Genomic DNA, 15,618 nt, shown 5'->3' with positions numbered 1-15,618 from the left:
TAATATACTCTCTACAAATGAGAATTGTTTTAATCTTTCATCCGATTCTAGGTGACACTTGATCTGTCGCCTAGAATGTGGTAATGAAAGTGGTACTGCTTACCATTGCAAGAATGTTCTTGAAAGGGATAAATACACAGTACTATTGTCATGGTGTGGGGGAGCATTATGCTTAATGGATACATCGAGCTACAACTGCTGGAAAAAGAGACTATGACTGGCGAACGATATGGCAATGAAGTTCTTTGATGTGATGTTCGATTGTTCTGTGGTGTTGTAGGAGAATTCATTTTTATGGATGACAATGCCACACCACATCACATTGTACACAAGCAGTGGAGATACTTCTGGAGATCAAAGATATTAATTAAATCAAGAAGCCAGCATGCTTCCCAGATCTCAACCCCCATAGAACATGTTTGGGAGGCACGCTCTTGCTGCTTGAAATTCCCCTGCAGAAAACAAAGAAACAAGGCCTTATCCTTGTTCTGAAGGTGGAGTTGGTCAGTTTGTCTCAAGAACTCCTGAATCCCTTGGTGCTAACATGGTACACTGTTGTGAGAACTGCATCACAGTTCAGGGTGAATATATTCCATAATGAAATGTCTCTCTGCCCCTAGTTTTCTGTAAGCACTAGACATTAATTCCTTACTGACATCCTTAGGAAATTTGTAACTCTTGCCAAAAATGTATTGCAATTTAATTTGTACAAAATTCATAACACATTTTTTGTGTAATATATCATACATGATACACATTTTTTGTACCTAAAATTTATCTGAAAATTAGGATGCATCCTAAGCTGAATACGTCTTATGAACTGGTGCATCTTATGATGCTTCTTATAAACGGATGTGTTTTTTATGCATGCGCAGTTATGGTGCATCATTGCTTGTCAGTAATGTGTCAGTAGAGCCTGTGTATCTCAGTGGATGTGGCATTTGCACACCACCGTGCTTGGCCGCACGAAGGAAGACTTAGTTTCGAGTCTAGTCGGCGACTAGAGGAAATTTTTCTAAGCCTTTTTTCGACCGGTTCCCGAGTTAGTCGATCTCTGGCACGGGCAAGCAGGTTTTTCCTCCCGGAAAACTCGGGTTTTTCGTCCTGTAAACTCAAGAAAATCGACCGTAGAACCCACATTATTTCAGACATTAAATATATTGTGTTAGGGTTAGGGACCACGAGATGGCGGCACATTTGAGCCGTCTCTCTTCACTGCGTACCGCTTAATTAGTGATAGCCTTGGGCCATCTGTCTCTGATTGGGTACCAGTGGAGATTGAACTGCCCACTCAGTCTCCAAAAGTTAGATAGGGCTAAATGGCCTCGCCTACTCCCGTATACCGGAATAAAAAGGCGTTAGCTGATAGCTGAGCTGAGTTTTTTTTTTTAATGTGTAGGTTGCATGTATTTTTAATATAAATATGTTAATTATAAAATAGATTCTGTTTTAACTCTTGAACAAAATAAGCTGAAATTTATTTATTTATTTATTTTTTAAAGCTGAAAATTTATTATGTTGGTGACTACTTATGCTTATGCCTTTTCAGAACTAATCTCCCAGAATTGTAATGTATTTATATGGTATATTTAGTCTTAATTTGCATGGATCTTTGTGCATGCATGCATTGTAGGAATCACAATTGCCCTTTAACTTATAACACACAAATCATGTTATCTTTAGGACAACTAATCAGTTAATATTATTATACTCTTAATGTGGACATTAAAAATTTTTGTTGTTAAGGTTGTTGTAGTTTTTTAATGACTCTGAAATGTCATTGATGTGAATGATATGCTGTGTTAAATAATGACGTTATTTTTTTAAGCATTGATAATATAATGAATAACAATATTGTGTATCACAAAATTTAGAATAGATGATTATCATCATCATCCATAACTCTGCTGGAGTTATGGATTCATTGAGTGACAGTCCTCTTCTGTGTCACTCTATCTTCATCTCTCTCTCTCTCTCCTTGAATGCATTCACAACATCCAATGGTACCTCTTGTCCACACACTTACTACAGACTGTGAAAAGAACCTGCATCTCACGTTTCCTAACACCCTTACTCAGCTTCCAGAGTTCTGAACCCACCTGCCATGACCTGCGAAATGTCACTTGTAGTATATATTTCCACAGAACCTAGGTGACCATATCTGAGTACAGTAGTCCAGATGTGGCTTTATCAAAGCATTGTAAAGTGGATAATAACTTCTTTCTTCTTACAAATTAGTGTTCTTTTCACCATTGTTGTTGCCCATTGTGATAACTGGTTTGCAACAAATGTTCATTAATATATTTCTGTGACTGCAGTGTCTTCAGTCTAAGATGCATAACATTCATTCTCATTATAATAAATTTAGTTTAATCCTTTATCCAAGTGTGATTTGACCTGCAAATGCTTCTGCCTGATATCTCGACTTGGGCCTGGCTCCCACTGAAGAGACCTCAATAAAGGTCGAAACCGGTCTGGGTAGTGGCCCTTCCCTTAATGCATAACAATAGACATATCCGCAAGGAGATGTGTTTTGCATTATAGGAGATACTAGGATAGGAGTGTTGGTAGCTTGCTCCACCTTTGCAACGAGTTGCCCTGGTGTGTACCACCTTAACCCAGTCCTGAAGATACTTTCAGGCGCAAACTTTGTTTGCTCACACTTGGATAAAGGATTAAACTAAATTTATTATACTCTAACCAAGTGGAAAATAAACTTTCAACATTCATTCTCATTATCACTTGCCCATAGAAACCTATCCATTTGAATTCTTCTTCAGAGATTCTTATGTCCCTTATTACTATACCCAGCTTTTCATCATCAGCAAATAACTGAATATTATCCTCTAGCCCAGAAATGTCAAACTCAATTGGACCACGAGCTATTTGCCATAAAAGTGCATCTCGAGTGGGCTGCAAAAAATTTTTCAACATTTTCGACAGCTTTTTTAAGCTGCACTAGTTAGAATTGAAGGGAAGTGAAAGAATGAGCACAAATAAATTGGGAAATTAATAATGAAAATTTAATTTATTTTAAATGACATAAAATAATAGTATAATGATTATGACAACTCAAAAAAATAAAGAATATTTATTATTTAAATTAAGGGATATTAAATCCTACATTGTTTTTTAAAACCGAATAAGAAACTCAAAGATTGGAATCAGAGAGTTTCATACCGAATATAGTAAACTATAAAAGTATTGGCGATTACTAGCGTGAGCTAATGCAAGTGATCCTAGTACGTAGTACAATACCGGGCAACTCGCAGTAAAGGTGGTAAAGTTCTGATCGCTATTCTTAGGTATTTTCCATAATGTAAAAACACATTTCCTAGGAAATGTATGCTGTTATTACATTATGGTGGGAGGTCACTACCCAGAACAGTTTCAGCCTTTTTTGAGGCTTCATCAGTGAGTAACTAGACCAAATTAATACCAAAGGGTATAGCGAAAAGAACTTATATACTCTGCTATACGAGTTGTCAAACAGGTGCACCCATTAAGTATTGTACTGCGTACTAGGATCACTTGCATTAGCTCACGCTAGTAATCGCCGATACTTTTATAGTTTACTATATTCGTCATGAAACTCTCTGATTCCAATCTTTGAGTTTCTTATTTGGTTTTAAAACAATGTGGGATTTAATATCCCCTTAATTTAAATAATGTTTATATCGCTGAAATGAAGCCTATTGGCTCTTTATATTTAAGTAAGAATATTTATATTTTTATTATATTAATATTTATAATATATAGCATTTAAACCAAACTAAACGGAAATTAAAATATTATTTGAACAAATCAAATATTTATACAGTCTAAAAAAGTATAAAGTCTTATTAATAACCATTGCAGAAATTTACAGAGCCTCCTATTAGTTTGAAATTGTTTGTGTTGAAATAAAATACTTCTATTTTTTGGGGGAAATGTGTGTATTTTGAGGAATTTTTTATATTATTTAATTGTAGTATTTTTAATAATTCATAATCATCATCAAATTCCTGCCATGTATCCTCAAGGGGTATACAGAATATGATAGTACTGCATGAAAAATTTGCTACTAACTTCCTATCTACAGTTTTCCTCCGAATCAGTCTGATGCTTGTCAAGACTCCAACATTATCAGATCTTATATTTCTATCGTCTAAGACAGTTTGTACCATATCAATTCACCTATATCTTGGTCTTCCTCTGGGTTGTTTTCCTGCCAACCTGGCAGAGAACACTTGTTTTGCTAATCTTTCCTTGCCCATTCTGTTTAAATGACCATATAAGTGACCATTTTTAATAATTTAATTGTAGTGTTTTATTTTTTTCCCGGCACTGGACAATGTTTATTATTAACCAGCTTGCCAAAATTTGGACTCAAAGATTGAGAACATATGACCTTCATTATGGCAGAAAGATTGAAGTTCGGTTAGTCTTGATCTGGGCCGTTTCGTTACCTTTTATACATGAGAATAATTGTTCGCATAAATAAGATTTGTATTTGTTGCAATAAAATATGTTAAAATAATAATATTTGTTGCAAACTTTTTTATTTCCAGATATTTTTGACCTAAATAAGTTTATATTTTTGGAATACTGACTTCTTGGTATTTCTCTTTTAGAATAGAATCATTTTGGAAATCAATAAGTTCCATTTGAATACAAGTCTTTTTCGAAATTAAAGGGAAAAAATGAGTATTATTATTATGTGACACCTCCAGGAAGTGCAAAGACTCATCAAGGGAGGGCACCTACTCTACAACTCTGTCTCCACCAACTACAATGAACCACAACTACCATCATCATCTACACCAACGTGATCTACTTCCCACCACCACCACTAATATTTTCCCAGATAATCGCAAATATCCATGCCCACGGTGGGACTCGAACCCACAGTCTTTTGGCTGGAGAGCAGATACACTAACCAGGCCGGAAGACTTCTTCTTGCTCCTTCATATCTTTAAACTGCCTATCAAATTCTTCTTTAATCTTTTCTAGTTTGGGACAATATTGAGAAAAGGTAAAACTTCAATTCTTATTGTTCACCTGTTCACACATAGGAAAGCAATTTAGAATATTATCTCTTAAATGATTTTGAAACAAAACCAATTTACACCTAAAACTTGCCAGTGCATCATACATGCGTGTTATTAACTGATCTTTCCCCTGAAGTTTGATATTTAAATCATTCAAATGTCCTCTAATATCAACTAAGAATGCTAGATCTTGTACCCATGATCATTAAGAAATACACCACCACAATTTTTCATTTCTAGGAACAATTTTATCTCCTCTAAAAGTAAAAAAAAAAAAAGCTTTTTAGAATCTTATGACAAGATAACCACTGAATCTTGTAATAAGGTAGTCTCCTTCTTCATTTTCTCCTTCAAATTCAGTCTCCAATTCTTTAAGAAATTGTGTAAACTGGCAGTGATTGAGGCTCCTGGATGAAGTTCACAGTCTTGAGTACGCTGCTCATTTCCAATACTTTGGAGCACAGGACCTGCTGTTAAATAACACAGTGAAAAGATTGCAGTTTTGGAATGTCCAGATACATTTTCTTTAACTTTGCTGCAAGTTTTGATACAAAGCTTTTATTTTTGCCTGTCATTGCTAGAGTACCATCAGTTGTCACAGCTACGAGCCTGTTCAGAGGAACTTGGTATTTTTCCAAAATGCTCCACATGGTGTCAAAAATATCTCCCCCTGTAGTGGCTCAATGGATGGGAATCATTTCCAAGAACTCTTCAGTAATATTCATATTGTCGTCACAAGCCTAAAGAAACAGCATCTTGAGCCACGTCGTGATTATTGAAACTTTTGTCAAGTGCAATTGAAAAGTACTGTACATTTGTGGATATTTCTTGCAACTGGTCACACAGATTATCTGCCATTTTGGTTATTCGTTCGATCACAGTATTTCTGGACAAAGAAATAGCACGAAATACTTGCACATTTTTGGGACAGACTTTTTCGTCTGCTTTTATCATAGACTCCTTAATCAAAGAACTGTCACTAAAATGTTTGGAATGTTTCACCAATAAATAGCTGATTTCATAACTGGCTCTCGCTGCTGTTTCATTGTCGTTCATAATTTTTGAAAATACTTGTTGAATTTGAAGTGAATTCTTCATACTTTTTAATTTTTCTTTTCTCAGTTTACACTCAAAGCATGAATACAGTTCTTTGTGAATTTTATCGTAGTGCCTCTTTTATATTATATTTTTTGGTGACACTAATTGTTTCATTACAAATAATGCACACAATTTTGTCCTTTGTTTCAGTGCAGAAGTAATTCAATTCCCATTTTTCTTGGAATTTTCTCTCCTCATCAGCAATTTTCTTTTTCTTGTTGTCTTAGAAAGCAACATTGTCTGGGTAAATAAATATTATTAATAGCAATTTTTATAAAAATGTATTTATATAATTACTTACATTATTAAAACTAAATCTGTTGAATAAAAATGCGCAAAACTGTAGGCCAGTTCATGATACTATTGCAAAAAAAAAAAAAAAAAAAGGTGGGGGGGGATTCTCTCAAAGCTAGATTATGTTGTTCATGTCATTGGATCGTATTTGATGCACTGACGTGTGATTCAGATATCACTGATTGTAGCAGGCAATTATAAACTCACACAGCCTGGATTTGCATGGATACACATCCATGTGAATATCCACATCACTTTGGTCACATGAACAGCTGCTAGCCAATAGAATTCAGTTTTTTCAGTGTGCTATCCACAACGTGCTATAAATTAACAATGAAAGCATAAATATAGTTTATGATTGATTCGGATCAGATCTAGCATTGCGATATAAATTGAAATATAAATTTTTATTATTGCAGTTATATTATAGTTATATACAGGTCATTGCATCCATATTGTAACTATAAATGTTGTAGGAAAACGAACAAATTGAATGTTTAAATTGATATTTGTGTTTTATTATAAAAGCAACCATCCTTTTTTTGTATCTTTCTTGAGGTGTTGCAGGCCGCAAGAAATTGCTTTGCGGGTCACCAGTTTGACACCCCTGCTGTAGACCATCTTCACTATCCTTAATATACTGTTTAAACAACAAATGTCCAATTATAAAAGCCTGAGGTACCTCACTGGTTGGCCTCTTAGATTTAGTACTTCCATACAGCACTTTGTGATGCCTGTGCCTTTGCAAAATCTAGGAAGTAGCATGATATATCCATTCCACCAACTGATTCTTTTGATGCTGCATATGAGCAAATTGCAAAAGCAAGACTTAAAAAAAAAACATTCTGTCCTCGTAGAGGATGAAAGTGGTACCTATCCATTCTCCCCAGGATGAAGTCCTTATTAGCTATTTCCAGTAACTTAATGTCACTCCAGAGATACCAATTGGTCTATAATTGGTTTTTTCAATTTTAGCTCTGTCCTTGTGTAATGGAATTATCTTTCTCTCCTTTCACTCATTAGTAATCCTTCTCATATTTGAAGAGTTAGGTCAGAATTTCTCTTGGCACATTCCATAAGCACTTCAGAATATCTTATCCAATCCCACTGCTGTGTTTAAACCAACTCTTGCTATTAATAGCTTTGATAACTAACTCATCTACCACTGTTCATTTGACCCTCAGTATCCAAAGAGCTAATGGGTCTTCTTGGAATCTGTGCCTTACTAAAATGATTACCCAACAATTCATCTGTTTCTAATGCATTCAATACTTTCCTGATATCTATATTCAGAAAAGGCTGTTCTTCCGTAGTCATTCTTCCTCTCACTTGCCATAAAGTAAAAAATTCTTTTGATTTCCCTTGGCCATTCAGTTAACTCTTTTCATAGTTTGATTTCATTTTCCTCACAATGGCTGCTACTCTCCTAGCCTACTTTTCTACTGATCCTGAGCTTCACCTTTCTCCTGATATTGGGTCCACATTTTATTTTTATGCAGCTTTGCTTTTAATTTTTTTTCTTCTTTCCTGCCATTAATTCCCATGAAATTACTCTTCTACCTCTGGGGCAGATATAGCTTCTTTCAGGAATCCTTCGACAACTTTCCATGTGCTGCTAATTCCTCTTCTATGCAGTTTCTCATGCCCAAGAACAACTTCATTTGTCACCTTCTAGGTTTCAATCACATAATCATGCTCTCACCAGTTGGAGGGATAACATTCAAGAGAGATTCTCAGATGCTGTTGCTAGATCCAGTATTCTCAGCTAGTCTCCCTTTCCTCATGCTGGTCAAAGTGTTATCCCACAGTAACTAAATTCTCTGTGCCTTGTCTTGCATGCTTCCTCCTCTTTCCAAATCACTCATAATGAGAGTCCTCTTGCTAGCCAAGAGGCTTATCTATCTATGCAATTCAAGTCCACTTCAGATGATCCAAGTGTATATCAGCATCCAACACTGTATTTTGTCTTGTTAACCCTGTATCTCACACCAAACAGCTTCAAACCCATTTAAGATTTCTGCTCTTCTTGGATTTAATTCATCTACAGTTTGTACCTACCCTTCCTAAACTGTCTGTTTTTCCTGAAGATTGTACTTGTATTCTTTAAGGATATCCTCTTCTGTCAAACAGCAGCCTGATACTTAGGTGGCTAACAGGCATGAAAGCCATTCACCAGGCTAGTGGGTATTCAGAGTAAGTCTTCAAACCTGGCAATTTCATATAAGTAGTCAGATGATTCCTCAAATACATTCTTCCTGTCTCACTGTAGCATTAATAATTTTCTTGTCTAATAAAACTAACCCTGCCCTGCCATTTTAGGATCAGCAGCCACCCTGACATATCTGGTTTCCCTGACTATTTATATTCACTCTTTGACTGAACAACAGTTTCTCCAAGTACTTAACTTCAAATCAGTTTAAGTGTAATTCATCCAGTGTATGAAAGGAAATTAGCAGTAGGCCAAAGGTAATCCCAGTGAGTTTTTTCGGTATGTTGCAAGTAAAGGGAAGAATGTTTATGGCAGAATAATTTTAATGAATGCTGATAGGGAGGTAACAATCAGATGAAATAGTTGAATTACTGAGTGAACACTTACACTTTGCATGGGGATATCATCTAGGTAGAGATATTGTAGTAACAAGAGTGGGCAGGACTTATATGAAAATAGAGATAAATTAACTAGAGGTGATGTTACAGAACCTTGATGTGAATACAGAAATGAGATTAGATGGTACACCAGCTCAAGTTTTATGAGAAGGTGCTATGGAATTAGCAGTCCTTTTGACTACATTGTTTAATTTAAGTCATAGCTCTGGGTTAGTCCCAAGGTAGTGGAAAGAGGAGTAAATACTTCCATTGCATAAAAGAAGCTTTAAAACTGGGGTAGCAAATTACTGACCAGAGTTTGAAGACTCCACAGTGAGTCTTCAACCGCTGTGGAGATGACATGATGATGGTGATGACTCTTTTCCTATGTTTTACTATAAACCTTTCCTGCTGACACCGAAGTTGGTCGTAATACAAGGATGAAAAATTTTGCTAAAAATATCTCATAACATCTGGAATTCAAATGTCAGTTTATCATGTAAACGTATTTATATATATGGAACAAGAGGGAAGTCAGCCAAAACATCGGACTAGACTAGAGTTAGAGTTTCTGTCCCAGGATGGAATTCAGGAAATTTTCCAATTTTTCTGGTACTGAATCCCAGGAAAAACAGCTGGAGACTCTAGGCATTTCATAAATTTATATTTACAAAACTTTATTATTATTATTATTATATGACACTTCCAGGGAGTCCAAAGACTCATCAAGGGAGGGCACCTGCTCTACAACTGTCTCCACCACTCATTCACTAATTATCCACCAACTGACCACAACTACCTCAATGCCATCCCCTGCCGACCACCACCACTAGTTTTCCCACAGACATCCATGCCCATGCAGGATTTGAACCCGCAGCCTTTTGGCTGGAGAGCTGATATGCTAACCACTCGGCCAGCCAGGTCGGCTAACTTAATAGAAAAGAGTCAAATTTATTATATTTTAAATTTTAGTAACATAACATGAATATTGTATCATAAGGATTGTAGACAATGGTTAAAATTTCATTACAGATTAAATTATGTATCGACTGCAGTGAATACAATGTTATTTGTTATTTTCTACATCTGTTTATGTTTTTTTAAAAATATAATTCAATAATTTCAATATATGATTATGAATCAAGTGCAATGAAACAGCCACATGTAAATAGATATTTTTATTACACTTGCTGCCCCAAGTTAGTTTCCATAGAATTACCCCTTTTATCAGGCATTTGTTAGTTAAATAAAAACAAAAGCTCACTACCAGTAGCCAGTGGACATTCATGCTGTTCCTGAAAGTATTATTTTTTATAACTTCAGCAGTTTATTTTTAAGTAGATTTAAAGATTTACTTTTACATTTGGATCACATTTGATAAGATAAAAATTATTTATAATTTTAATTTTTAGTAATTTTATAATTTTAATGTTTACACTTAGTTTCAAAATGAAAAGAAATCAATCCAAAGTTTAGAAACACTTTAAGAAATATAAAAATGACGAAGCAGAGCAGTGCAATTATTGTCCAAAGCAGATTTCACATTATAGTTTGGACACTAGTGGACTGATGAGGCATTTAGAACATATGCATGAATCACATTTTAAAAGAAGACGTGTTAAAGGGAATATGGAGCCTTCAAGTAGCTCAAAAAAATTAAGCAGTCAATTTTAAACTTTTGTAAAACAAGAAATTTAAGTGAAATTATATCTAGATTGACTGCCGAAGATGGAATCTCAATTTGAGCAACTGCCAATAGTTATTTTATATGGGAATTAATTTCAGAGCAAGTATGATGGATTACCAAGGAAGCAGTCAGATATCTGAAATTTAATTTTTGCTTTCTGTGAACAGGAAAAAAAAACAAAAAACAAAAGCAAATATGAAAAATTAAAGAATTAATAGAATCCGATCACTGTTTTAGTTTTACTTTGGCTGATTGGACTGGTATTGGAAATAAAAGGTATTTCAGTATTGTTTATTCAGATAAAGCAAAGATTTTTTAATTTAGAATTAGTTCCTGTACCTGGAAAAATGTTTATCAACTGATATTCAAAATATTGTGGACTCATGAGTGCTAGAATTTAGAATAATTTTGAAAAAAATAACATATTTTGGCTATAATGACAGATGGAGTGATGAATGGGAAACCTGGTTAAAAATTTGCTCTGCCTTAATCATGCCATTTATTTAGCAGTTATTGATGATTTTATAAAAATATAATAAATAACAAATATGCTTAAAAATTTGTTTATGATCAAAATTGTGTAGTCTCTGGAATTCCCAGGACTTTGGGGGGGGGGGGAACTCAAGACATCCGGGGGGACTGTTTTGGGACTCAAGACATCCCCCCCCCCCCCCGGATGTCTTGAGTCCCAAAACAGAAAAATAGCTGATACTCAGAAATCCTAACTAAAGTGTTTAAATCAGTTTTAATGTATGAATCTGAGAGCTGACGTTGAAATAAAATTCTCACAAACTGGGGATAATGTGTGCTTAGTAAGATGGAGCTGACAATTTAAATAGATTGAGAGGTAAATAGTTAGCAAGTAGGCTGCCTGAGAAGAAAATTACCACATAGAGATGGAATGATGCAGTTTAGAATTCCTTTAGAAGATAGAAAAAAGTAATTGCTCACAAAATTAAATACCTAACACAGCTGTCATCACATTCTGTACAACACTTTAAGGATCTTTTGAGAAAGTTTTGATATAAATAAAATTTCAAATCAATCTCAGTTTAGAACTTATTTTATCAAAATAATTCTATATATTATTTTTGCTCATTTGTATGTGCATAGCATATTTATTGCTTATTAGTTAAGTATCTCTTAAAGAGTTCAGCATGCCACATTTTTTTTATATGGTAGCTAATGATTGACCTTCATTTGGCTGGCATATGCCACTTCATTTTCAGTTAATTTTGTATTATTGATTTTTTTTATAATTACAGGTATCCCTTGCTTAACGCGGTTTTGCTTAATGCGGCAAAATTAATTGCGGCAATCCCTTGATATATGCAGCAAGAGTTTTGATTAATGCACCTTTAACCCTGCGGAGCTCGCAGCTGATCTGACAGATACATGCAAAATGTTTAATATAAATATTCTTACACAATTCAGTGTATAGCTTGGAGGTCATGAGTAGCTGTGCATTCATATGTAGTGATATTCCGCACTGTTTTTTGCTGTCAGTTTGGTTTAACACATGTTATGTAAACAATATTTAAATTAAGGGGATATTAAATCCCACATTGTTTCAAAACCGAATTGGAAATTTAAAGAATGGAATCAAAGAGTTTCGTGCCAAATATATAATAAACTATAAAAGTATCGGCGACTACTAGCATAAGCTAAATCACATAGTCCAAAATACGTAGCACAAACTAGGACAACTCGTAGCAAAGGTGGGTTAAGCTCTGATCACTATTCTTAGTATTTCCCATGATGTAAAACACATCTCCTAGGAGATGTATGATGTTATACATTATGGTTGGAGGTCACTACCCAGACCGTTTTCGACCTTCATCGAGGTCTTATTAGTGAGTAGCTAGAGTTATGTAAAGGTTTGTGATATTTGACTGTAAATTGTATCTGAGAGATACTGCGACCTCCGATGTCAGTATAGTATGGTTTAGTTTTTTTTATTTTTTTATTTTTTATTCTTTGTTCAATAATTTCTCGATTGTAATTGAAAATAAATAAACCATCATGTATTACTGAAATAGAGAGCCAAAGGCTTATTTATCATACAGGGTGTTCGGGATAAATTTGACAGTTTCGTAAGGAAAAAGAAAATCTTCTTTGTATCTATTAAATTTAATGAATTGACAAAAAAACATTACAGGCAGAGTTAATTACAATACTATCAACAAGATTTACTCAAAATAACCACCATTAGCATCGATCACAGCTTCAATTCTGCTTTGGAACCTCGAACAAGCTGATGCTACAGTCTCCCTGGGAAGGGCCGCAAAAACTGTTTTAATTTTATCCATTAACTGGGCTTTTGTATTACTGGAAGTGCGATTGGTGTCTTTTTCAACTGCGCCCCATACAAAATAATCCATGGGGTTAAGGTCTGGGGAGTTTGGAGGCCAAACATTTGGACTGGTGAAGTCGTAGAAATTTTCAGACAACCATTTTTGACTTTTCCCAGAGGTGTGGCAAGGGGCCGAATCCTGCTGCCATACACACGGCCTACCATTGGCTACCCTTGTTATCCAGGGCTTGACTACAGTTAGCAACTCCACGAACAAAGCCCGAATTCCAATGCCAGGGTTCTTCAACACCTGTTCCTGCAGATTTGCGAGGAATTCTGCTGTACGAACGCAATCAGATCGTCTGCTAGGGATCTTTCTTCTTGCTACATCCTCGTAGTCACCATTGCAAGTCTCTAGTTCATGCCTGATTGTTTTTACTGTATTCAGGGAGCATTGGGCAGCAGTCGTAATATCCTTATTTTGATGGCGGGCACGAATCATCATGATACAAGTTATTCTCTTCCATGATTCAGGTGGGTTCCAGCTATCCATCCTTTCTGACATCTTGTATATGAATGAAGAAGGGTCCAAACTTTTAAATGAAGAGAAGTGTGTGTTAATACATGTAACTTACGGAAAAATATAATTAATTATAAATATGTCAAATTTATCCCGAACACCCTGTACATGTCCTCTAGGAGATGTACTTTGCATTATGGAAAATACTAAGGAAAGTGATCTGGAGCTTATTTCACCTTTACTACGAGTTGCCCATAAGGTTGCTTATGCTTGCATCCGCCGAAACTTTTAGTTTCTATATATTCGGCACGAAACTCTTGTAGTTTCTATATTTGGCTGTGAAATAATGTTGGATTCAATATCCACTTAATTTGTACCATCATGTATTATATTTGCAGTGTTTTTTCTTTGTTTTATTGCTTGTTTGCCAAGGTCTGGAGAGTCATTTTGCTTGTTATTGTAGAATTTATGCCGATAAGAAAAAACTAAAACTGTTCAAATGACTCTTGATCACTTCTTTTGATAAAAAAAATTGCAGTAAATAATGTAGGTAGAAGTATTTATTAAACTTTGCATTCATTTTTTTTATCTTTCCTAAAAGAGTACTATATAAAATGAATTATTAATACAGTAATCGATCATGGACGAATTGTAATTTTTACCATTGATTATTAGACTTGATTGACATAATTTTGTTATACGCGGTAACATCGAGGGATTAATTAACCGTGTTAATCGAGGGTTACCTGTATTCTATTTTACATGTGAAAAGTGAGTGATTGTGTTTAAATGTTATTATAATTATTATATGTTTTTAATTTAAATTAGCATATACATAATATGCTATATAGCATATTCATACTGTGATGACCTCTCTAACAATAAACTTCATTCAAAATGTTTTTGATACTTTGATTAACATGGATTTATTTTTCTGTTGCTTCTAGGCCATTGCTTACTGCCCAACAAAATGACTTGCTGCATAGGGTAGTTGGAGAAATGTGTGATACTGTTGTTTAAAATATGTGAATAGCTGCAACTGTAAATGATAATTTAAAATTTTGAGTGAAGCAAACTTGAATGAATTGAATTTTCTGAAAACATGATTTTTTTCCCTTTATGAAGACTCGGTTAAATATGTGAGATTGTGATGCATTCTTTATAATTATGATAGGATTACTATTGTGAATAGTGATTTTGCTGTTGTTTATATATTACCTATTTTTCCTGATTGTGTCTTTTCACCTCTTTAAATAATAATTTTGTTTGATATTTATTGCTGTAAATAATTTAATATACTTATTAAAGTAGAGAATCAGAAAAAATCAGTAGATGCCTTTTAAAATAATGCTGTATTAAGTAATTTCAGATCCATTAGCAAAACAGTAATGGATAGGCCTCAAGACTAATTGTCTGCTGATTCTCAAATGGTTAGGACAAAAAGAGTATCTACTCCTGTGGAAAAATAAAAAGTTGTTATAGGCGTTATTTATAATATATGCCTTCAAGAGATATTTCAAATAAATGTATTCATTGCAAGTAGTACAGGTGCAGATTTATTAGTTGGTAAGTGACACAGCTGATTTCAATTCTTAAATTAAACACACCAAGCATATAAATTGCAATCATAATAGATTGAGAAAAAAATTTTAAGAAAAGTCTGCTTCTGCTCACTTAGAAATTTAGTGATTCCTCAAAGAAACTTTCAAGGACCAGCTAAGGACAGCTGGACATGATTAACACATGAAATTAAAAAGCATATAATTATGCAATTAAAAAAAAAACAGAAAAGTGAACGATATAAGACAAATACCATATCTGGTAGGCAATTGTGTTAATTTTGAATACTTAAAAAGCAAAGTATTTAAACGACATCCATCTGAGACTTTACATCAAAGATCCCATTTTAAGATTTGCTCCTCAGAAAACAAAAGATATGAAGATCACTCATTCATAATGGGAGGGACACTCAAATTTGTGGGAAGGAAGTGGTATAATAAGGAGGATGCTAATTTTCTGATTTCATTGGTAAGAAAGATTAAATAAGATATCTTTTATATTCTACACTACTAATAATATATAAGAACTGTGAAAAATTTATGGAATTACA

General features: G+C 34.4%; 1 protein-coding gene across 2 annotated transcripts in view; it reads left to right on the top strand.

Annotated features, from left to right (window-relative positions):
- The window catches only part of Hap40 (Huntingtin-associated protein 40 kDa), a 181,678-nt gene extending 166,627 nt beyond the window's left edge, over window positions 1-15,051 (top strand). Inside the window, exon 11 of one of the 2 annotated variants that reach the window (XM_090404771.1) lies at window positions 14,456-15,051. In XM_090404771.1, the coding sequence (XP_090260897.1) occupies window positions 14,456-14,528 (73 nt within the window). In that variant the 3' untranslated portion in view covers window positions 14,529-15,051. Of the gene's footprint in view, window positions 1-11,960; window positions 12,194-14,455 lie in introns of those variants that run through there. The other variant, XM_090404780.1, reaches the window with a different exon arrangement.
- The last annotated feature ends 567 nt before the right edge of the window (window positions 15,052-15,618 follow it).

This window comes from Typopeltis vanoorti, chromosome 2, assembly GCF_054136105.1.
Source record: "Typopeltis vanoorti isolate ZY-2024b chromosome 2, IOZ_Tvanoo_1.0, whole genome shotgun sequence".
Taxonomy (NCBI): Eukaryota; Metazoa; Arthropoda; class Arachnida; order Uropygi; family Thelyphonidae; genus Typopeltis; species Typopeltis vanoorti.
This window is presented reverse-complemented; position numbering and strand designations above follow the sequence as displayed.